This window comes from Amphibalanus amphitrite, unplaced genomic scaffold (genome assembly GCF_019059575.1).
Source record: "Amphibalanus amphitrite isolate SeventyFive unplaced genomic scaffold, NRLGWU_Aamphi_draft 001445F_arrow, whole genome shotgun sequence".
Lineage (NCBI taxonomy): Eukaryota > Metazoa > Arthropoda > Thecostraca > Balanomorpha > Balanidae > Amphibalanus > Amphibalanus amphitrite.
The window spans coordinates 89,674-110,275 of record NW_024882938.1 but is presented as its reverse complement, the minus strand read 5'-3'; the positions used below and the strand labels follow the sequence as shown (position 1 = coordinate 110,275).

The 20,602-nt window shown below is 50.8% G+C and overlaps 1 protein-coding gene across 2 annotated transcripts in view; it reads left to right on the top strand.

Moving 5' to 3' along the window:
* LOC122373115 (serum response factor homolog) overlaps window positions 1-20,602 on the top strand; it is a 38,047-nt gene that overhangs the window by 16,286 nt on the left and 1,159 nt on the right. For both annotated transcript variants that reach the window (XM_043350892.1, XM_043350890.1), the window contains exons 3-4: window positions 14,959-15,100; window positions 20,085-20,192. In XM_043350892.1, coding sequence (XP_043206827.1) covers window positions 14,959-15,100; window positions 20,085-20,192 — 250 coding nt within the window. The remainder of the gene's footprint in view (window positions 1-14,958; window positions 15,101-20,084; window positions 20,193-20,602) is intronic.

The following is a 20,602-nucleotide window of genomic DNA, read 5'->3' as shown; positions in this document are numbered from 1 at the left end:
GGAATCTTCTGACAGCTGTGCTTGAGGACGTCTTTCTAGTCTCAATATGAGCTGTTTACTGTGCGTTATTTCGTTCTCCGAATTCTTTCGATGAGCGAGTGTCCATTTCCGTCGTCCACGAAATGAGACCTGCCCGGTGAAATGAATGGCTTCGTCGCCCTTACTCTGCTCAAACCACACATATGCACGATTGTGGCTGCTCTAATATCTGCCGTTGAAGTCTTTGACGGCTGGGCTCCTTTGACACCGTTTGTCCGGTTACCCAGTTAGCTCGTAAGTTTTACCACGGAAGGATTGGAACTGAATAGGGAAAAGTTTCTGGGGTAGACGATGTTCAGAAAACAGGCTCGATCTCTTCATTTTATTTTATTATTGTAAAGTGCATACAGATGCAGGTCAAGTTAAATCGAACATTTGTGCTAACATTTGCCAGTTTTCACCATCTTTCACAAATCACATCACATCGCAGCGTCCTAGGAGCAATTACGCAGGTATCCCAGGTAGCAAATATGTCCTAAGTGGATACACGTCATGGGATGGAAGTTGGGCAGACAGGATGCCATCGTGCGTAACGACAAAGCACTCATTTGCCCATTAAGGCACATTTCACATAACAAATGTACGAAATTGATCTGTCTAGCTCACTGAACTCTAATATATACTGGAAGGAGCATTGGTGACTTGTTTTTGTCTATCGATTTCCGCCATGTTGTGTATACCAGAAATATAAATTGCATGTACGGTAGCAGAGGTGCAGTTTAGTGAGAGGTACACTACTCAAAAGTGCTGCTGCTTCATGCTTGCAGTTTGATTGCAGTGATCAACTTTTCAAGACTTTGGTATACACAACATGGCGGAAATCGTTAGACATTCTGGCCCATATACGGCCAAGGCGAGTGCCTCCCCCTGGTCTAGCTACATTCGCAATGCACAGCCACACACGCTACTGACTGATAAAGCTGACATCGAAGACATTTTACGAGGATTGACAGGCATAACGGATGGCATAACGGATGGGTATCTTATGGTCGGATACTGGCATATTGAAACTCTCTTATGGCGAGGCGTTCCCGATCTGTCCGTGCTGAGAGGTAGCGCCGACGGTCCGTCATTATAAGCCATACGGTTCCGTCTGATCCCTTCTGGCGCCGTAGCCAGCTCCTGGTCCATCACTCGGGACGGTCTCTGTGACCACTCCATATACGGGCGGGCGCATGGCGGCGCGCTGTTGACAGGCAGCTCCGTTACCTGGAAACTGGTCGCCGAACCACGTTAGTGGCGTCAGCAGTGAGCGGCTGGCGTGCTGGTTGTCCGCTGATATGGGACCGTATCGCAGGGATGGTATTCAGTTATCGCACAGCAGTGTGCTGGACCGATAGACATGCCGAATATGCCATCATTACTGCACCATTGCGTGCAGAACCGATAAACCTACCTCTCATCATATCGCGGTCGGACTCGCTTCTACCGACGATCATATGCAGTATCGGACCTAAACATACGGTACATGACCGGCGGGCGGCACAGGGCTCCCATACGATACCTGGCTGTATCGACCTATAGCATACACGACTGACGGCACAGGGCTTCTATACAATATACCTGGCTGTACCGACCTAAAGCATACCCGACCGGCTACACACGGATCCCATACAATCCCTTGCTGCACCGAGGTTCATGGTTTACTGTGACGTGTCGCACGGATCCGACCGTCAGCACTCGCAACTTGAGGAGTCGCAACAACTCGCAAATGTGCCTGCAGTGCACAGATCTTAAGCAAACAAACACACGCAGGACCAACGGATGTATCCTAGTTTCATACGGAGTTTTGGTGGACAAGTTTGTGCTTGCGCCTTCTGCAAATTCGAGACAACTCATTGGGATGAACTATTCCGAAGCTAATTTAATCTCTTATGCGCCACAACGCCACGAGTTCATGCATCCAGGGGCGCGGGAACTACTTTCCGACTGGGGGGGGGGCACACCATAATAGAGATTAACCTAGGGTACCCCCGAATCTAGTTTTCTCACCGGTTTTAGGTCACTTATTTTTCACCCCTCGGCTTTTTCAACAAAAAAAGAAAACATTTGCAAAATAGTGTGGTATTCCGTCTCAAAGCTGTGGGGGCACCGCCCCCACGGCCCCAGAGTTGGGGGGGCAAGCTGCCCCCACTGCCCCCCCGGCTCCCGCGCCTATGCATGCATCCTTGCGTTGACTAACGCCATTCCTTCATTTCTTCATTCATTCATTCATTCATTCATTCATTCATTCGTTCATTCATTCATTCATTCATTCATTCATTCATTCATTCATTCATTCATTCATTCGTTCATTCATTCTCTAATTCCTTCCATGACAGCCGATGTTGCAGATATTTGGGGTTTTGAGTAGGCTTGCTTCATTTTGTTTTCGCGCACCATGATATGATAGTACACCCAACTTACGCTCCCTGTCATCGCCTGCCTCATTTATTCGCTCGTGACTCAAGACGGGATTCATATTCATTCACTCCGTGCGTCAAGAAGATCATTCATTTTTTCTCTCCCGCTGGGACTTGGCTTCTTTTCCCAATCGTACCAAGTTCAGATTCATTCATTTTCGTCACGTTCCGGGACCGGATTCATTTATTCTGTTCGTTCGCGTGTCCCGAGTTCATTCATTCTCGTTCACAAGGACGGGGCTCATTCATTCTTTTCGCGCGACAGCACCGGATACGTTTATTGGGCGCAGGCCCACGTCCGTCGGCCATCACGAGACCTAATACGGCGGTCCCTGAGCCAGGCTGGATTTAAATACCCCCGCGCCTTTTATAGAGGCTGTGCTGGGGAGGAGTTGGACCGGTCGGAACACTTTCCGATGCAGCTGCTTCGTGGCAGCGGGTCTCTAATGAAGGCTAAGCCGTAAGACTGTCTATTTTCGGCATACGCGAGGTCCTGCTCTTACTGGCTGGTTTGCTGTTGTTCCACGACGTCCATGCCCGCCTGTATGGCAAACCGCACTATCATCGGCGTATAGGGTTCTCACTATGATGTCCATTGATCAGTTTAGTCAGTGATCTCGCTGCAACGGCCACGCCGCCGCGTCCGGTTAGAACTTACGCGATGCAGCGGTTCGAACTGGACTGCCGTATCTCGATGCAATCTCATTGCTTATGTCAGGTCACCGGCACGTCTCAGGACTTACGTAGGCGGAAGGCAACGCCATCGGGATTGACGAGGCTCCTTTGCTGCGCCGACCCTGGTGGACCCAGCTCCTGTGGACTTCTCGTCTGGGTTCGGGCTGGAGTGGGTTCGGGTATTGACTCCACATGATGCCCGTGAAGTGATCGGTAGTGGTACTGTCTTACGGCTTTTCTGACGGTAGTAGGGATGTCCCGAGTCCCAGCCAGCTTATACCGGCCCGGGGAGTGCGAGGTTAGACGGTTATCGGTTGTTATTGATTGAGACTGTCGGATTCAGCACACTGCGACTCGTGCTGGCCCACACCAGTCGGTCCACAGTTCAGTTGGACACTATCTTGAACTGAATCATTTCGCACGCTGTGATCCTATGACTCCGCTCTTTGTCGAACCGTGGTCTAAATGAGGCAAATGCCGCTCATAGGCGTTGTTCTCGGGCGTTCTCAGCAAGTATCTGAGTTCAGCTACTGACGGTAACGCAGGCCGAAGTCGTGCCACTGGAATCGGTTTGTGGATTAGCTGAATCGTGGAGGAGAGGGGCATACTGCAGACTGTGCGTGCGGGAGTGATTGCGGGCAGGCTAGGAGCGGTGCGTCAGCGAGTTTCCCCTGCTAGAGTGGCCCGCTGTGTCAGCGAGTGTCCTCTGCTGGTGAAACCCGCTGCTGTCAGCGAGTGTTATCTGCCCTGCGTCCATCCCAGTACGGATCGACTGCTGCGTCCACTCGATGAGTCCGTCGGTTGGCGGGAATCGCCGACTGTCGCCCTAAAAGGCGTCTTACTGGTTATATATTTGATTTTACCTTTTGCCATATAAAGTCCACTACTTGTCATAGAGAGTGTCAACTGTCAAACCGTATGCGAAACTCTCGGGAAGTTTCGTCTTGCGAAGGTTCCCCCCCCCCCCACACACACACCCGCCCTCAGGTCGGCTGCAGCCCGTCCACCATGCGTGCCTGTGCGCTGTGATTGTTTGCTTCCCGGTCGCCTATCTGTCGGACGTGTTGCGACTTGCGGTGTGCTTGTACATACTGTCTTAAAAGTACCGCGGAAAGTAACAATGGATCCAACAAGCCTGACCGAGGAAGGACTGCTAAATTTGAGTCACCGAAACAATATACAGGGTGTCCCATAAGTTCGTTCTCACCTAAATTTTACGTTTTTAGGCTTTCTTGCTTAAAGGCACGCTGAAATTGGTTCGTAACTGAGCTTACATGGTTGCCATGGGTGGTAGAAATATGCTCCACAGTAGCTAATTTCTGTAGACAAAATAGTTTTTGCTAGAGAGCCCGCTTCCTACAGAGACGGCTAACGCCGCAACATAGAGGTCTCCGATACGGGTACGTCTCAGTATTTAGTCAGCACGTGACCATTCGCGACGATTGAGGGTGATTGAGGCCTACCAGTCTGTAGCCAATATCCATCGCTAACTGGACGCACAGTCAGCAAGTGACGCCGATGATTTGTTGGGAGTCAATCACTGCAAGTTTATCCTCTTTCTAGCCAGCCCTCTGGAATGAGCCAAGTGGCCAAAACTGTGTGGCGCCAAAGTGGCCATCAAAAAGGTCAAAGGGTTAGAAAGTTGGTAAACAGACTTTTCAGGATGGATTACCAGCTGTCTAAGAGTGTTCTTTCGGGGTATATAACTCAAGGTGACTTAAGCTTTGCTTACCGGAGGGCACAAAACAGTCAAAAACGTCTTAAAATGGCCAAACATGAGTTTCGTTATGCCTGAGGCTAAACAAAACTAGAGGGCTGATGACATCAACCAGGTCATCTGGACTAACTAGTCCACGTTCGAGATGAAACACCCGTCCAAACCCGAAAACAACCCCATAAGGGCGAAGGAGGAGGCCTTCATTTCGTCCCGTTATGTTCCTATGCAAAAGGCCAGGGTCACTGTGTTGTGGGGTTATAGGCGTTCTGGAGTTGATCAAGTTACAAGTGGCAACCCAGAAACAGTTTTGGGAAGCAGAATGGTTTTCCAAGAACATCTAGGAGGAATTTCAGCCCTCAAGCTGAACTCGAACCGCGAGTATGAACACATTTATAGAGGAGAAAATGGCATCCGGGAGGTCGTAGGCCCATCTTCAGGCAAGACAGTGCATCAGTGCACAGGTCAAGCAAAGCTTAAAAGCGGTGCAAGGAGACTGTGACAGGCGTTTGTGGCAAGATCACATGCCAGGCACCTCATCGGATCAAAATTTCAAAAAATTTGTTGGTTATGCTGAAGTTGAGGCTCGTCGAAGCGTAGCGCTGTTCCAGCCTCGAGGAGCTCACGGCGCATGTCAAGTCAGTCTGGGTTAACTTTAAGCCTGCTATGCAGCCAAACATGCCGGTTGGCATGCCGCAGCATGCATTCATGTGTTTGCCTATTAAATGGGGAGCACATTGAGGGGTCATAAATATACCAAAACGCAATGTACTCTGTTTCACATGCAAACATAATGTGAGAACGAACTTATGGGACACCCTGTATATCCTCGTCCATTCCCCAGGTCAATTGGTTCCGTGACTTTCAAATTATAGCAGGCCCTTCCTCGGTCAGGCTTTATGGATCCACCGTCACTTTGCACGGTACTTTAAAGACAGACTACTGGTAGTTGATCTGGTCCTGTTGTGCCCGGTGTTTGGCTGGTCTCGACTATTTCCATCTGTGTTTTATTTGATGCTGTGGTGATGGTTGTGCTATCTGGTGTGCGACCTTGCCGGCTCATAAGCCAGCGTACTTCAGATTGTTTTTTCCGTACCTACCGGTGGTTTTTTCCCCGTTCACTATCACTAGGGACGTTCCGCTTCCCGATTCGTGCTGCGATCTGCCTCCCGTGTGCAACAGTCGGTTCAGCACTGGACTTTGCCTTTTATATTCTATGTATTAATATGAGCTTAGAAAGTGGTGGCAGCGTAAAAAAACTTCAACGTCCTGCTTGATGACGATCCGTAGGGAAATTGAAATGTCAAAGATAGATGGTGTCGTGTAGCACATCTTCGGTTCTGCTGGCCATCATTAGGTTATCGGGACCTGATGGTGTGACACGCACGAAGCAGGCATTCATATTTTGGCCTTTGCCATATTTTGCACTCCTATAGTTACATCAGCTGATCCCCAACCTGCAACCAGAATCTGGTGATGCTTTAGCGGCGATAACGCTTTGTTTTATATCCGTCATTTTGTTACGCTAAAAATACACTGTCCTCTGTTATTGCAATTATTCATCTTTATCTGTTGCAGTACAAGCTGGAGGATAATTATTTATAAATTATAAATAAAGCATTGATATTTAATGATTGCTTTCAGAGAACACTAATGCTTTGGAAACAAATACGTTCTTTTGATTGTTACACTGATTATAAAGCCTGTGGTCGACATAGTTATTTGAGAACAATATTCAAATCAATATGATTTTTGCGGGATGTTTTTGTTTTATTTTTTGAAAGGAGAACATGTCATAAGAACCTTTTTTAAAAATTTTGTCCGGATAGGTTGATGGCTGTGGGCCAGGGTGCCCGCTAAGCAGCGCCTGTTGCGAATAACACCACGGCCCCACTACCTGAGCCCGACTCGCCACATGGAGGACAAATATTAAAATACCTATTAATTTTCTTTTTCGTTTATATTTTCTTATTTTTGCGCAGAGGTGGAGATCTCGGGGGTTGGGGGTTGGGGGGGGGGCAGGCCCCCCCCCTGAAAACGAATTACTGCTATGTAAGTCAATGGTACTGCATCCAGCCCGCCTCCATCTGCCCGGCCTGGACCGGGCAGATGGACCCCCTGAAATTTTGACAGATATCCATCCCTGTTTTTGCGCATAAACCCTCGCCGGCCGGGGGGGGGGGGCGGATGCCGCCATCCCAGTTTTTTTCGCGATAGCTCAGGACACGCTGGCGGTAGAGAGCTGAAAATTGGCATACCTGACCTTTGGTTCAAGTCGCATCTTCTGACACCAACAGCATGGTCAGGTCGGGCCAGGTCACTGACCTATGACGTTATAAGTAAACCTCTGCGTGGGCAAAAAATGTCGCAGTTTCGCAACGCTCTCAATGCCAGAGGAGCTTTCACAGGCGGTTGAAAATTTACAGGCCCCTTAGTATCCTCGAGAGTTTCCACATTATGCATATCTCGGATTTTTTGTAAGGGTCACCTGAGGTCAGATCAGCTACGTGACCTCACCATTATAAGTCACTGGGGAAATATGGAAACTTATTTTGGCGTCATGAATGATCTAAAATTATTTCAAGTAAACGGAATCATGATTTCATGCACTCCTTGCAAGGTCCGATGTTTCAACTTTGCATTGTTGACCTTGAGTTACGTCATTTATGACGTCCTTAAGGTCATATGAGTTTTCGTCAATAACTCCCGACCAAATTGAGCTAGCGAGTCAGGAAAGCCACCAATGGATTCGGAAAGACCTTCTGAATCGAATGATTGCGATATGATCTCCTTCGCCCAATTTCGTGACCTGAGGGGCTCTGACCTGACCTTGACCCGAGGTCAACACCTTAATTTGACTTCACCCAAACAAAAAGTATGACATTCGACGCGCCTGAGCTAGACAAACACGGTGATGTAAAATCGCGGCTCTGCGGTCATTTTTGGCGACGTTATTTACCCAAAAACCGAACTGGTGCCCTGGGCTGCTTGACCTGACCTCAGAGGTCACCAGCTGACCGGAGACATTAAAATCGGGTAATAATCACTGCGTCTCGTAACGCTTGACAAATAACGCTTGACAAACAATGGGTATTTTGAAGCGAAACTGTGCGGTCACTTAGCGTTTTGCCTAAGGCTTTGCCGATTGATAATTCGCCCTTACCGTGCCCTTGTTTTACAAGTATTGTAGGACCGATAGCCCTTCACCCTTGGCCAGTTATTATTTGAAGTTTTGTTCACCGCTGACCGCACTGCATCGCGCTGCGTATTGTCTGATTACAATGTTCGAATTGGTATGCACCTTCTCGGATTAACTTACGCAATAACAATGCGGCTTTGTCGGTCACAGAGAACCCCACCCCACCCTGGATAGTTTATTGATCCGGCCAATAGGTGGAGGGGAATGTTTGTTACGTAAAACAATGAAGGGTATAGCGATGATCTGCCGTCACCTGCATAGGAAATTTCGGTTTGAGAACAGCTTTAAAAGATATGGCACGCACAGGGATGCCGAGAAGGCTGGTCGTTCTCGGCAGCCATATCCCGTCTAAAACCGGTCTTGCCTTCGTCTCTGCGTTATGATCACAGGCACAGCACCGTTCCATCACTTGAACTGTCATCTCGACACTTGTCACGTTATCTCGTATGCACTATAAAACACCACATTTTCCCCACTTAGCGCATCACACCTTCACACTCTCCCGTGTTTACCCACATCACTATTTCACGCGCCGATGTGGCACATTTTTAGCACTGGTTTGCACCTCACAATCGACGCAGTTTTTCGCATGCACAGCACAACACTATTCACACAACCGAATGGCATGACGCAGCCTCGATTTCTCTGCTCTTCATCGACCGAAGAACTCCGTGGATTCTTGGTCGCGTCGTCGGTCTCGATGAAAGCTCCGCTGCGCGTGGTCCACCTCCAGCGGCTCCCTGTGTCATCCCCACCCCACTGTAGCTGGTCCATCACTGCCCGATGTCCCAGCCGCCAGCATCCGCCGCCGAATCGCAGAGCCTCGGGCCCCTCTGGGTTCACTGTATCACCGTATTCGGCTGGGCCGGACGCTGCCGGCGCGCTGATTGGTCGGCTGGCAGTCGGGGGGCGGAGTCTGCGGGAAGCTTACAATGGAGACCGTGTGACCGACAAGGCGCCCCGGCCCTAATCGGGCATGTTGCAGTCGCGACGAGCTAATGGATGGCTGGTGACGCCATGGGCGAATGGTGAACGAGCGGAAAACAAAGTGGGGTGCCTTTTGTGATAGCGATGTGAGGTGTCATAGCAGGAACTCGTCTTTGAAGTGATCCGGCGAGAAGCGCTGTTAATGTAAATGATAATAGAATATAACTGAAATACAGATGCAACAGATGTGCAATGGTGGATAGGATGCGCCACCTAGGTAGCTTGTGACTGTCTCACAAATCATGTGTCGGGAGGGGTCTTGTTTATCTTTATTGTCTCCTAACATTCAGGTAGACAAAATTATTCCTGGTAGGGACGGATACCTCACAACGATGCGTACAAGTCCGCCGATTCCTGGAATTAAGCTGGTCACCGGGCGATTGGCCCGAATTGTCACACCGGCGGTTACCCGCACTCTAACCAACACAACACGAGGCTGCGCTTGTCCGCGGCGAGCGAACGCGGCACAAGAGCGCTGAGGTGGGGGGGGGGGGGGGAGGGCGCTGAGCAAACAGGCGCCTACGAGCAACGGCCCGAGACGAGAGGGTTATCAGGCCGGCCGCGGCGGCGGGCGCGGCAGAACGAGTGCTGTCGGCGGGCGGTCTAGGCGGCGGGTGGGGGACGGCGTGGTACACGGGCCGCCGTCGGCGTCGCACATGACCGTTGCTCTGTCAGCGGCGGAGTGACGTTGACGTGTGACAGGCCTGCGGCTAGAGCGCTGTCATGACGAAGGTTCTATCGGCGGCGGCATGACAGCCGGGGTGGCTGGGTAGATGATAGGAGTGCTTGTGGTAACGGCGGGATGGTGGTATGTGACAGAGGGGGTGGGCCGGGCGATTGCCGTGGTAGGTGTGCCCGGTGCCGTTGGCGGCGCGGCGGCGCGGCAGCGGTTAAGACGTACGGGGTGGTCCGGGCGGCGGCCGGGATGGGTAGAACTGGAGTGTCAGCATGGCGGCGGTATGTGGGAGACGTGTCGGTCCGGGCGCTTGGGCTAGCCATGATCGTGAACGGTCGGAAGCAGCGTGATAGCAGTACCTACATATATGGCGGACGGACACTCAGTGCGTTAGACATGACAGAAGTGTCAGCGGCGGCGTGGCAGTGGTTCGTGACAGGCGGACAGCCTGTGCGGCGGGGATGATAGATGATTGTCCGCAGCGGCGTGACAGTGCCAGGTGTCGGCAGCGGCGTGACGGCAGCGGCGTGGTAGCGGTATGTGACGGATAGGCAGCTCGTGCGATGAACCTGACAGGTCGGCCGGTGGTGGTGGCTTGACAGCAGCATATGACAGACGCGGTGGCCGTGTAACGGGCATGACCGGCAGCAGCGTGACGGCTCGTGACGTAGCGGTGTAGGTGGCAACAAAGGCGCGATGCGCAGGCGCGCAGCCCCCTGTGCTGAAGATACATTGCCTAACGCAGCGCAAAGGTCCGGCGCCACCTGGGATCGAACCGGGACACCCTGGCGATAGTCCTAACGGCACACAAACGGATCCGTCACGCTAACCACCACACAACTATGGACGCAGCGTTCTGCGACAGATGAGCGCAAAACAACGAGCGCTGGTGAGGAGGGCGGCGCTAAGCAAACAGACTTACGGCTGGGGGCCACCGGCCCGATACTGATAGGGTGGCCAGGGGCCGGTCGCGGCGGTGAGCGCGGCGAGACAAGTGCACCAGAGCTAAGGGGGGGGGGACGCCAGCAAACAAACGTGCGGCTGGCGCGGCGGTGGCCGGAGACAGCCCGGTCCCGGTCCAGAGAGGCGCCGCAGTGACTGGCAGGGTGACCAGGGGGATGGGTAGACGGCTCTGACGTCATGGCTGCGTCATGACGTCATGGTGGACGGTCCGCTGTGGCCAGTCCGACCGGCCACAGCGGTCGCTGCTGTGCGGTGACGGAAGGCTGACGTGGGGACGCAGTGGGCGGAGCTTGGAGGCTGTGTACGGTCCGACCGCACACAGGGCCCGTGAACAGCCCTCAGGCTTAGGTGGAAAATGGCAAACGGGAGAGACGGCCGGCGGTGATAGCGGTGGTGAAGAGCGCGGCGGGCATGACAGTTTGGTATGACATGAAAGATCAGCTGATCTCGGAAATGTCATAGCTAGTTAGTGTTGTTGTTATAGCGAGTTGTTTTGTCGTCAGTGTAAGAGAGGGACGCGAGTATATGAGCAGGCGAGCGCGATAGAATGGGCACCGGTGGGAAAGGCAGCGCTAAGCAAACAGACAGGCGGCTAGGGGCCGCGGGCGGCGGCCCGGGATGGGAGGGTGGTCAGGCCGGGGTGCGCGCGGCGGGGCGGGGCTGGCGGGAGGGAGGTGCCGCCGGGAGACAAAGGCACGGCCGGCGGCCGCAGGCGGTGGCAGGTGACAGTCCGGCTCGGAGAGACAGCGCGGCGGCCGGCGGGGTGGCCGAGCGGCGGTCGGCGGGGCGGCTGGGCGGCGGGCGGCCGGGCGGCCGGGCGGCGGCCGGCAGGGGGGGGAGGGGTTGCCGCGGCGGCGGTCGGCCGGGCGGCGGCCGGCGGGGGGGGGGGGGAGGGGTTGCCGGGTGGCGGCCGGCGGGGCGACCAGGCGGCGGGCGGGTCGTGGCAAACGGCAGGACAGCCAGCGGTAGCGTCAGGTGTGACGGTGGGCTGTCGGCGGCGGCACGACAGCGGTGACGACGAACGTAGCGGGCGTGACGGTTGGGTGTGTCAGCGGCGGCGTGACATGTTGGGTGACGGGCGAGGCAGGGGCGGCGGCGGCAAGACCGAGGTCTGGCGTCGGCGTGACGGTGTAAATGACAGACGAACAGTCCGTGTGACAGAAGAGGTAGTCAGCAGCGGCTTGACCACGTATGACAGACGGGACGGGCCGTGCAACGGGCGAGATAGTTGATTGTCAGCGGCGGCGTGACAGCGTATAAGTCGGCACAGTCCAGGCGACTGACGATAGAAGCCATGCTAGCGGCGGCGTGACGGCCTAATAGCCGACGGGAAATCTCACCGGCGACGGGTGAGATGGGCGTTATAGTATGGCAGGGCGGACTGGCCGTCCGAGAAACTATCATGACATAAGCATGGCGGGATGTCAGCTGCGGCGTGACGGCGCGGGACGTGTCGGCGGTAAGACAAGCAAAGGAGCAGTAATCGCAACGTGATCGCCACGGCAGTAATCGACACACGAGTGGAACGTGGACCACTCTGAAATGTTCAACACAACAATACGAGGGGGCGGTAGGTACGCCGGCACGGAGCGCCCGCGGGCCTAAGATTGCTGGTAGTGGGGTCGCTCGTGACAGCCTGGACACAATGGGGAGACGCCAGCAAGCAGGCGTGACTTACCGGATGCCCTTTCGCGTGTGGAGCGTCCCATCTCCGGGAGATGATCGCAGCGGCTTGAGCGCGCACGCACGAAAAACATGAGCGGCCGCCGTCTGACGTGCCACTCACGCACTGGAGGCGCCCGGCGGCCGGCGCAGTGTCCTCGCCAGGCCGGGCGGGCCGTATTTGCTTACCCGACCGCTGGCGCTTATCTAGCCTCCTATTGGCGCTCGCACCCTCTGTGGCCGGCTCCCTCATATGCCGGGCACCTCCAGGAAACGGGGGGCCGGTTGCACCTCTAACGCCAAGCGTTAATGTATTTTGCACGGAACTGACGTGAAAAGACCAATCTTCTCACACGTAACTTCCACCGATGCAAGCGGTTCGGCTGGAAAAAAAACTTACCCGCATTGAGAAAATACTTACTAACGGGCCCTTTGTCCGTCCTGTTCATCCCGGCCTTCGGCCTTCTGATCACACTTTCCACCATGCATCGGATGATTGGTTTATTCTTTCTTAATTTATTCTGCTGATACAAATATACATTGATAATTAATGAATTAATGAATTATTGAACGATTTTCGAGGAGTTTGCCTGTCTAAGAATATCGCTGGCCTGGGGCTTGTGGTCGGTAATCGCTGGTAATTAGCGTATCTCCCGTGCGCCACTGATATGCTTTTCCGTCTGCAGCCCGTGTGTCTGTCCAACCTGAGGCTGGAAGGTAGACATAGGCGGCGGAACGGGGAGGGCACCGGGGCACCGTGCCCCCCTTTGATTTTGGCATTTTAACATTAGCCCTATGGGCTTTGCATGGAAAGAATGGGACCAAAAGTTGGCGGTGCCCCCCCCCCCCCCTTAATTAAAGATGTTCCGCCGCTACTGAAGGTAGACGGTTGGTATTAGTGATGTCAATCGGATACAGTATTTCAAACCTCATGCATTTGGTATTTTGTTGGTATCAGGAACCATCACTTATGTATAAGATGCGCCGTATTTGGAAAAAGTTGGTATTTCTATCAGTTTTACAATTTGGTTTCATTTTCGGTATTTTCCTATTGTTTCGGTTGGTATTTGGTTTGCTATCGGTTTCCAAATTTTCCGTAGACATCACTTGGTATCCATCCCACCACAGCAACCACACCAGAGTTTAGTATTAAATGGTCCGCTTTTGTGTGGGAGGCCATAGGCTCCTATCTATGTACTTATCCTTTTGTTTTCCACTCTACTTATCCTATCTACTTATCCTGTAGGGTCCACCCCAGCTCAGAGAAACCAGCTCTTCCATTAGCTCTGATAGGCCCGGCAGTTCTCATCGGCCGGCTGGTCGTTGTTATAATTGCGTATCAGTGACGGGGTAGCAAGCACAGCTTTTGCGGCCATGGCCCATTCGTGTCCATCGCCCCACGACAGCTGACAGGTGTGGGTGCCGATGGACGGCAATCGTTCCGTTGTTTATCGCAGGCATACGAGTTCTGGTAGATCTCTGTATACCATAGACCTCGGTATATATGTATGTAGAGGTCGATGTCGCAGGCTCTACGGTCTGTAACTCAGACGTGTCCCCCGGTCCTCTGCTGTTAAGTTCGCGTCGGTGCGGTTGTCTTACCCCAGTTTATGTCACAATATACGAGTCTGTGGCGTCCCCCCGTGTCACTGTCGTACGTGTCCGCCGTGTGCGTCTGACTGAGCTGATCATCTAACCCGTCTGACTGAGCCGCCCCTCTGTATCCGTCTGACTGAGCTGCCGCTGTGACTCGGTTGACTCATCTGACTGGTCTGACTGAGCCACCCGTCTTACCCACCGGATCGCCCATCTTACCCACCTGATTTTCTGGCCGATCTGCCCCTCTGATCGGTCTGACGGAGCCGCCCTTCTAACCCGTCTGACTGAGCCGCCCCTATGATCTGACCCTTCCAGGCATCGGTAGGATTGTGATTGCAGGATTGCAAAATCCTGATTGCAGTCTTTTTTGGTGGATTGCACCTGGATTTGAAATCCATTCCAAAAAACAGGATTTGATTGCGGATTGGATTGCATCATACTTCCGATTTTTGCAATCCAATCCGGATTGTGTTTGATTAGTGCTTTGAAATGGTTTGTTGCGATTGAAAATTATGAGATAGGCTTCTTCGGCTTAATGTACTTTGCTATCAAGGGCTTTACCTTGAAACTTGAAATGATTTAAACGCTTTTAATTTAAACGCTCAAAATAATATACGCTGATGAACTACATAGGAAGGGCAAAATTACGTATTTGAGAGCGAGTTTTAAAAATATAAAACACTGGTTGGGTAGAGGTTTAAATGTGGGGGTGTTTGAGGCAAAAAATATTTCCCATAAAATACCTGTGCCTTAGATAGGAAGTACTCGCAAGACTATAGGTACTAGAAATGGGTGATTTGGGGATGGAGGCACGGCCCTATGCCCCCCCCCCCCTCCTCCAGATCCGCTAGTGCACATAATAATACAACAGGATTGCAAAAAAGGATTGCGGATTTGATCACAATCCAAGTGAAAAAAGGGGATTGCGGGTAGGAATGCAATCCACTTCGGCACTAGGAATGTGGATTGGGAATGCAATCCTTTCAAAAAGGATTTTACCGATGCCTGGACCCTTCTAACCTCCACTCTGTGCCCGCCGCAGGAGGAGGCTGACAGCGACTGTGACTCGTCCCCGGGAGGCGGAGCACCTGACCTGACGCAGGGAGGCACCGGTACGGAGGCCGAACACACCACCTGCGCCACTACCGCCGCCGCCGCGCCGTCCACCGCCGCGGAGCATATAGGTGAGCGAGCAGTAAGAAAACAAACAAGCAAATAAACAAACAAACAAACAAACAAACAAACAAACAAACATAAGTGAGCTGCGCGGGGGGGGGGGGCGCAGCTGGCGCTGTGTCTGGACGTGTGCCGGACGCTCAGTGGCGATCAGGGTTGTGCTCGACTCAAAAAAATTTGCTGACTCGACTCATCATTCAACTTCAGAAAGCCCTGACTCAACTCTGACTCAAACAAGGATCTGATTTTTTTCCCTTGACTCAACTCATGACTCAAGCGGCTCAATGAAAATGTGAGTCGACTCAAACTTGACTCAAATTTTTTGTTGAGTCAAATGAGTTGACTCAAAATTGACTCAGATAAAAAAGTTGTTGAGCGGGGGGGGGTCGATAATATATATATATATATATATATATATATATATATATATATATATATATATATATATATATATATATATATATATATATATATATATATAATGTATGTTACAGGGAGTATGAGAAATCAGTTAGTTTGCAAACTACCTAGGGAGTTTGCAAAGTCCCTGAACGATCAGGTAGTTTGCAAACTCCCTAGGTAGTTTGCAAAGTACCTGGTCGAACAGGTAGTTTGCAAACTCCCTAGGTAGTTTGCAAAGTCCTTAGTTAGTTTGCAAACTCCCTAGGGTTGTTGCAAACTACCTAGGTAAAATGCGAAAACGACGAAACAACAGCCATATACGAGTGCATACCTATGTAGGTAGATGAGACGCGATGAATTGGTTCAGAGCTCAGAATGAAGCTTGGCAGCAATGGTGCATAACGAGAGGTTCCGGGAGTGGGAGGAAGCGTTGAGTGGCAATAACTCGAGTCGTGGAAGACGCCGAACATGGCGATGTCATTCGCTTTCTGATGGACGCCAGACCGGTGGAGGAGAGGCCGCTGACGTCCAAGGAAAGGAGGTGGATGGCAACGTAGCATGTTGTCGACTACAAGAGAAAAGGCAGACATTAATGTGTAAGGTGATATTTGCGAGCAAGACAAAAATAAATAGTAAGCTGCGAAAGAGCGTCATCAAAACACCACATCGACTCGTTATGCACTGCCAAGCTTCATTCTGAGCTCTGAACCAATGCATAGCGTTTCATCTACATACAGGGTAGATGGAGATAACTTTGGAGGCCTATATCTCAATTTTGAGTGCAAATAACGAGCCAAAATTCCCATAAAGTTTGCGTCACTTCTTTGCGCATTGGTATGCCAAATTATAACACTCTATCATCATTTTCAAGCCAGCAATCTTATGTTGACTTTAGTAAGACGTTTTTGCTTCTTTTTTTTGCCGATGTTGGACGGTAGTGATGATTGGCTTAGACGTACCATGAAAGGGAAAAAATAGAAAAATGGTACACGCGAATGAAACCAGCACGTGTGTTGTTATTTTAAATATTTTGTCCCACTTATGTGCCGAATATTCAAATACTGAGCCAAAATGGTGTTAATGGATGCCATTCGTTTCAACAGAGTCCTGTTTCGAGCAGGAGTGGCGCGGTGCATGGGTTACTGCTGCCATTAAGCCCTCCCTTCAGGAAGATCAAACAGTAAATCGACCGAATAAGGAAAAAAGCTACAGGGAATGTGCCACCCTAAGGCCTGAACAATCAGTGAGGCTAGTTAGCAGTAGCAGTCATGGCTGCAGGCCGTGGTACGGAGATGGAAGTGGCCCGTTCACTCACATTTTTTTTTTAGTAAACATCTGAGCAAAAAAGTAATTTTTACATGGCATGCTAGAAACACGAACCATTTAAAAGGTAATTGCCCGAATAACATACAAATAATACAATTTACTGAAAATATATGCCGCATTGACTCTTGGAAGTTTCAATGTTGTGTCTTTATCATTTTCTGAGAAATATTGATTTGAAGTTGGGAACGTTTTTTCTGGGCCACCCGGTATGTACTCGTATATGGCTGTTGTTTCGTCGTTTTCGCATTTTACCTAGGTAGTTTGCAACAACCCTAGGGAGTTTGCAAACTAACTAGGGACTTTGCAAACTACCTAGGGAGTTTGCAAACTACCTGTTCGACCAGGTACTTTGCAAACTACCTAGGGAGTTTGCAAACTACCTGATCGTTCAGGGAGTTTGCAAACTCCCTAGGTAGTTTGCAAACTAACTGATTTCTCATACCCCCTGTAACATATATATATATATATATATATATATATATATATATATATATATATATATATATATATATATATATATATATATATATATATATATATATATATATATATATATATATATATATATATATATATATATATATATATATATATATATATATATATATATATATATATATATATATATATATATATATATAATTCTGTTAAGTTGAGTCAGCTGACTCATATTAAATGTTTGACTCAACTCAATGTCAAGTTATTTTACTGACTCAACTCAACGACTTAATATTTTTGTCCGACTCAACTCTTACTCAACTCAACAGCTCAACATTTTATCCGACTCGACTCAAATCTGACTCATTTGAGTCAGAGTTGAGTCAAATTTCTGACTCGACTCACGAGTCAAGCACAACCCTGGTGGCGATGTGGTTGGTGACGATGAAACTATATAGACTCACTAGACTAGTTACTCCCTTGGAAAGTAACTGGGTCTGAACGCATGGTGGCACTTTTTGCTTGTATTTCATCTTGCGAAGGATAATGCGCATTACAGGCGCACGGCCTTAGCTCCAGACTGATTCGTATTTAGGGCATCCGAAATCATAGACACGAATGCCATTCGAGCTTTCCATCGGACGGGATTCTTCATTTCGGCTGCTGGTGATATTCTCCTCTCCCCCAATCATTTGGTAACCCGGACGGCTGTGGAGTGCCTCCTGATTTCCCGTGGCTTTGGCCGATGTAATGCTGATTGGGTCAAATGGCCACCTCTGCCCGGGCACCGGTGCAACACTTCCGTACAAAGGCAAAACCGATTACGTTCGGGTGACTTCTGGCCCGACCTAATCGTGTTTGCCTTTGTACAGCAGCACAGCTATTGCGGCGTATTCGGCTCCTCAGTGGTCCCACACTGTGGAGTATCGTTCGCTCATCCGCGGCAGTCGAATGGTGTAAGGTCCTGCTGGATGTTGCAAGTTATTGGAGATGACTTTGTCATACAGATTCGCTTTGGGGATGTCAGCGGCAGGTGACCTGCGTTTGCAGTGCTAGACTTTTCTGCTCCGACCAGCCATGGCGGTGTGGCTCTCCGACTGGAGCGTCACCTACAACGAACACGTCGGACGGCTCGGCATCGCCATCTGTGAAATTGTCAACTCGGCTCATCACAGTGAACGAACCCAGGTGTTTTTCCAGCCCCGAACACGGTCGAAGAACGGTAATGAATCTTCCAAACCCGGAGTGAGATTGCTGTGTGACCATCTTTTTTAGAAGCATGATTATTTTCATTGCCTGGACTTCTCTCTTGAATGTCATGCTGGTCATGTGTTGTCGCCACCAGTGTCCGCTGCTTCTCCATGGCGGATCGAGACGTCTGAGCCGAACATAAGTGCTAATGAACTAGCAACTCGGCATAGTAAGACATTGTCATGAATTATTTGATTTAAAGTAATCGCCTGGATTTGTATTGGACATGATTTTCATCCTTGATAGCGATCTACTGATGCATTGCGTGACTTTCACTTCCACTGAGCGCGCAACTGGGTGAAGCAAGTAACCCCAATGGAACCCAGGGCACTAACCTAACAGTACAGGAGCGTTGTTGTTATCTGGTTCATCTTGCATCGAGTTTCGTCTTATTCTGAAGGCGCCTCCCACCTTCCTTCTCACTGATTACTTACTGATTTTTCACGGGACGATGCCACTGTTCCTTGTGGGTACCTATTCCTTGGTGTCGAACCGACGTGCCCGCGCACCACTCTTAGAAACCAGGCGTGCCGCGTCATGCCCTGTGCATTACGCAATGCACTCATCTCAGGGTGACTCAGCCCCGTCCCGAGTGTACCGATTGAGTGTGCCCTGTGCCTGCCCCATATCCGCAGTGTTATCGGCCCGCTGCCAGCGGCGTCCCAATGCCTATCGCTGCTCAGTGGCGCCTCTGGCGGCGGCGGCGCGCACTACTGGGCTGTGACGTCACGTTGGGGTGATAGGGGCGCTGGGTGGGCCGGAAGCGATTGGGGCGGCGTATCAGCCAGAGCTACCGGATGGACGGCAAACATGTGACGCCCACTGACACCGGGCACAAATAGCCACTCTTTGTCACCGGATATCCGTACTAAAGAGTTCTAAAAAACGATTTTCAGCACAAATTCAGTATGCAAAACTCGTGGAGAGTATTATTCTGAAGTTCGGTAAGGGTATTCGGCCTCGGGCCGTATTCAACCTATAGACCACACATGGCGTGCAAGTCGAGCGTCCTCACCAATTAAGGCTTGAGCCCACATTGAACTAGGGCACGGTCTAAGCCAATGTCCAATCCATCAAGGACGTCGTGCGCCCAGGCTCGTATCATTTACTGACAGCGCGTCATCAGTGACTGTTAATGTGTCTTCTATGACTACTGCCGTTTGTGGCATGTCACTGCCTGTTTGATATATGACTGTTCACTTGTGTGTCATCAATGACTGTACCGCTATGTCAGATTTCACCGTGGCAATGTGTCATGTTTGACTACAGTGTTGTGTCACCAGTAACTGTGCTGGTGTGTCATTGATGAGTGTACTGCTGTGCTAGATTTCACCGTGGCAATGTGTCATGTGTGACTGTAGCGTTGTGACATAGTTAGTCTGCGTGCCAATGTGTCATCAGTGACTAGCGTTGTGTCATGTACGACTATGTGTGTTATTTGTTAGTATACTGGTGTAGATGTGACTGTGACTGTAGACCGGTGACTTTGACTGTGATTGTGCCAATGGCTGTGACTCTCCTTGCTGAATCGATGACTACCGATGGCTGACGGTGTGTCTGTGGCGTGTCTTACAGACTGGTCGTCGCCACTGCAGACCGCGTCCCACTCACAGTCCCTGCCGGAGGGTCTGGTACTGCTCAACAGCCCCACATCCGTGATACGCCGAGTGGCCAGCGAAATCGGTACGGGTCACCACTGACCACTGACATGCATCGCCCCAACCCCAGGTCTACACTCTACACTGACCCACCCCTTATGCAGAGGTCACCGCTGACATACACCGTCCCCACCCTCACACTGAGCTCTACACTGACCGGGCAACAGTTTCACATCCGTAATACGCCGAGTGGCCTGTGAAATCGGTACGGGTCACCACTGACACACTACCCCCACCCTCACACAAAAGCGATCACTAGCACTGACTGACCCCCACCCCTCAAACTGAGGTCGTTACTGACCGGTCAACAGTCCCTCATCCGTGATACGCCGAGTGGACAATGAAATCGGTAATCAGTTTTGACTAAAACTGACAATTGAATATGGAAGCACTTTATTTTGGATTGATAGGAATCACTCGAAACGATTCATTCAG